The sequence below is a fragment of the Penaeus monodon genome, chromosome 29 (genome assembly GCF_015228065.2).
Source record: "Penaeus monodon isolate SGIC_2016 chromosome 29, NSTDA_Pmon_1, whole genome shotgun sequence".
In the NCBI taxonomy this organism is placed as follows: domain Eukaryota; kingdom Metazoa; phylum Arthropoda; class Malacostraca; order Decapoda; family Penaeidae; genus Penaeus; species Penaeus monodon.
The window spans coordinates 6,191,748-6,193,856 of record NC_051414.1 but is presented as its reverse complement, the minus strand read 5'-3'; the positions used below and the strand labels follow the sequence as shown (position 1 = coordinate 6,193,856).

At 43.9% G+C, this 2,109-nt stretch overlaps 1 protein-coding gene across 1 annotated transcript in view; it reads left to right on the top strand.

Annotated features, from left to right (window-relative positions):
• The first annotated feature begins 1,784 nt into the window (after nucleotides 1-1,784).
• LOC119591705 (steroidogenic factor 1-like) overlaps nucleotides 1,785-2,109 on the top strand; it is a 34,253-nt gene continuing 33,928 nt past the window's right edge. The window contains exon 1 of the mRNA XM_037940452.1: nucleotides 1,785-1,988. Coding sequence (XP_037796380.1) covers nucleotides 1,785-1,988 — 204 coding nt within the window. The remainder of the gene's footprint in view (nucleotides 1,989-2,109) is intronic.

The following is a 2,109-nucleotide window of genomic DNA, read 5'->3' as shown; positions in this document are numbered from 1 at the left end:
CTGGCTCATCAGTTATAAGTCTTTACTGCAGTATCTAGCCCGTGCATAGCCCGTGCGAGTGCGCGTGACCCTTCGTGAAGTAATGGTGACTATAAATCGTGTGGTGATGTTTCCTATAGTGCAGCGATAGTGCCGTAATAAGTGTCGTACCTTCGAGAACTACCAAAGTGATCTGTGAATCTTACACCGGTGCTAACAGATATGTCCCTCTTACTCGGACTAGATATCCATCTTAATATACGGTGACCATAAAGACTAAAGTACTATGTGGAGGTAGAGCTGCGCCACCATCACCACGGCCAAACTACTGTCCCTGCACGTCACTCCCGCCTCTATGACAACCGCTTGTAAGGGTTATTGTCGGATACTGAGCCCGCGCAACCATGGGCTCTCAACAAGGCAGTTATGTGGAAAACCCAATCCTGATTTTCCATTTTGATAAGGTAGGTGTCATGCTGCAGGATCTTCATACCATCTGCAGTAAGTTCTCAGGAGGAAATATGGGATCGTGTTATTCAGTCCTCATCACCAAGCCACCGAGCGAATGCATCTGAATTGAGCTCGGGCCAGGGGGACTGCCTATTGGGTCAGCCACCTCTGCAGAGTTCTATGAAGGGACGGGGAGTGGAAGCGTAAAAGCCGTGCGGGACAGCGAGGGATTCATCTCAAGAGCTCCCAAGACGAAATCCGCGGTGCCGACACGCCCACAGCCAACATTGGGTACATGTCTATTACACGTGGTTAGACCTGGAGGCTTATGTGAGGATATTATCGACGATGATGACGTTAAGATCAAGATGCCAGAACTGAAGAGAGCTGATAGCTCAGACTTCATTGTTTCGTGTCATAAGCGACACTTCGATACTCTCCTGAGCGGTGAGTCATGGAGGGAAAACGCGAGGGGTGGCCCATATCGCCACCCCACGTCATAGTACTTCGTAAATACATTTCCTTATGGATTACATTAGGGGTTATCATATAATTGCTAGGTATTTAAACCAGTGCTGAATAAATTAATCCACTATTTCGTAGGTCTGATACTATTGCTTTGCAGGAGACCGTCATTACCAAATTGATTACATGTGCCCTCAATACTTAATGATGATTTTGAATCCTTCTACGTATCGACAGTGAATCCGTGTGAAGGACTGCTTGTTGGTAGACCCTATGGAGGTCCCACTTTGATTTGGAAGTAATATCCATTATTGAAATTTCAGGCCATATCCATTTCATATCTCATTGTCTATCTATCCACAAAGGGCCTTGATATAGAAGAAGAGTTTACAATATATCTTGGTAGACTCTGCTCATTAGAAAACACAAGGAAGAAAATGTATATGTTATTGGAGACTTCAATGCTTCTCCAGGTAACCGTAGGTATAACGAGATGCAGACGGTCTTCCAGGTTCACCACTTGCAAGTTGCTGACGTTGACTTGTTTCCGAATGACACTTTTATTTATGTTAATCTTGGTTCCTTGGAGCTAATCTGTGCAACAGTAACAACTAAAGCCATTCCCGTGTCTACTTATAAATTACTGGAAATGATAATCACTGAAAGTCCATTCCTTAAAACTAGTGATTCATAGTTTAGATTTAAGTCTCAGCACGGCACTAACATGACACATTTCACTTAAGGAAACAAGTATATTAAGCCCGGTTCCCTTGTGTTTTTTGTTTTCTAGATGCCTTTGGTTGAATGAACCACAATAAATTGTTCAGCCAATTAATATCACGAAGCGTCACGTTATCGAACTGGTACGCGACACAAGAATACGTAGTAAAATGAGAAACGCCGTTCCATGTGCCTTCACGGTAAGCAATGTAATAAGACAAGGTGGTCTGATATCCCCCGTTTTGTTTAATGTGTACACCGACTCTCTTAGCGTGCACTTGCTCAGAGCAAAGATTGGTTGTCACATTGCAGGGAAATGCATTAATCATATTGCATACACAGACGGCATTGTATTCCTGGCCCCTTCCGCTAAGGTGCTACAGTCACTCATTAACATCTATGTAGAGTAATTTATAATACTAATAAGACTTAGTTGTTCGGCCTCGCACTTACGGCTCCGTTCACCTCGACAGCTTTATGCTTGGTAGCTCCTTC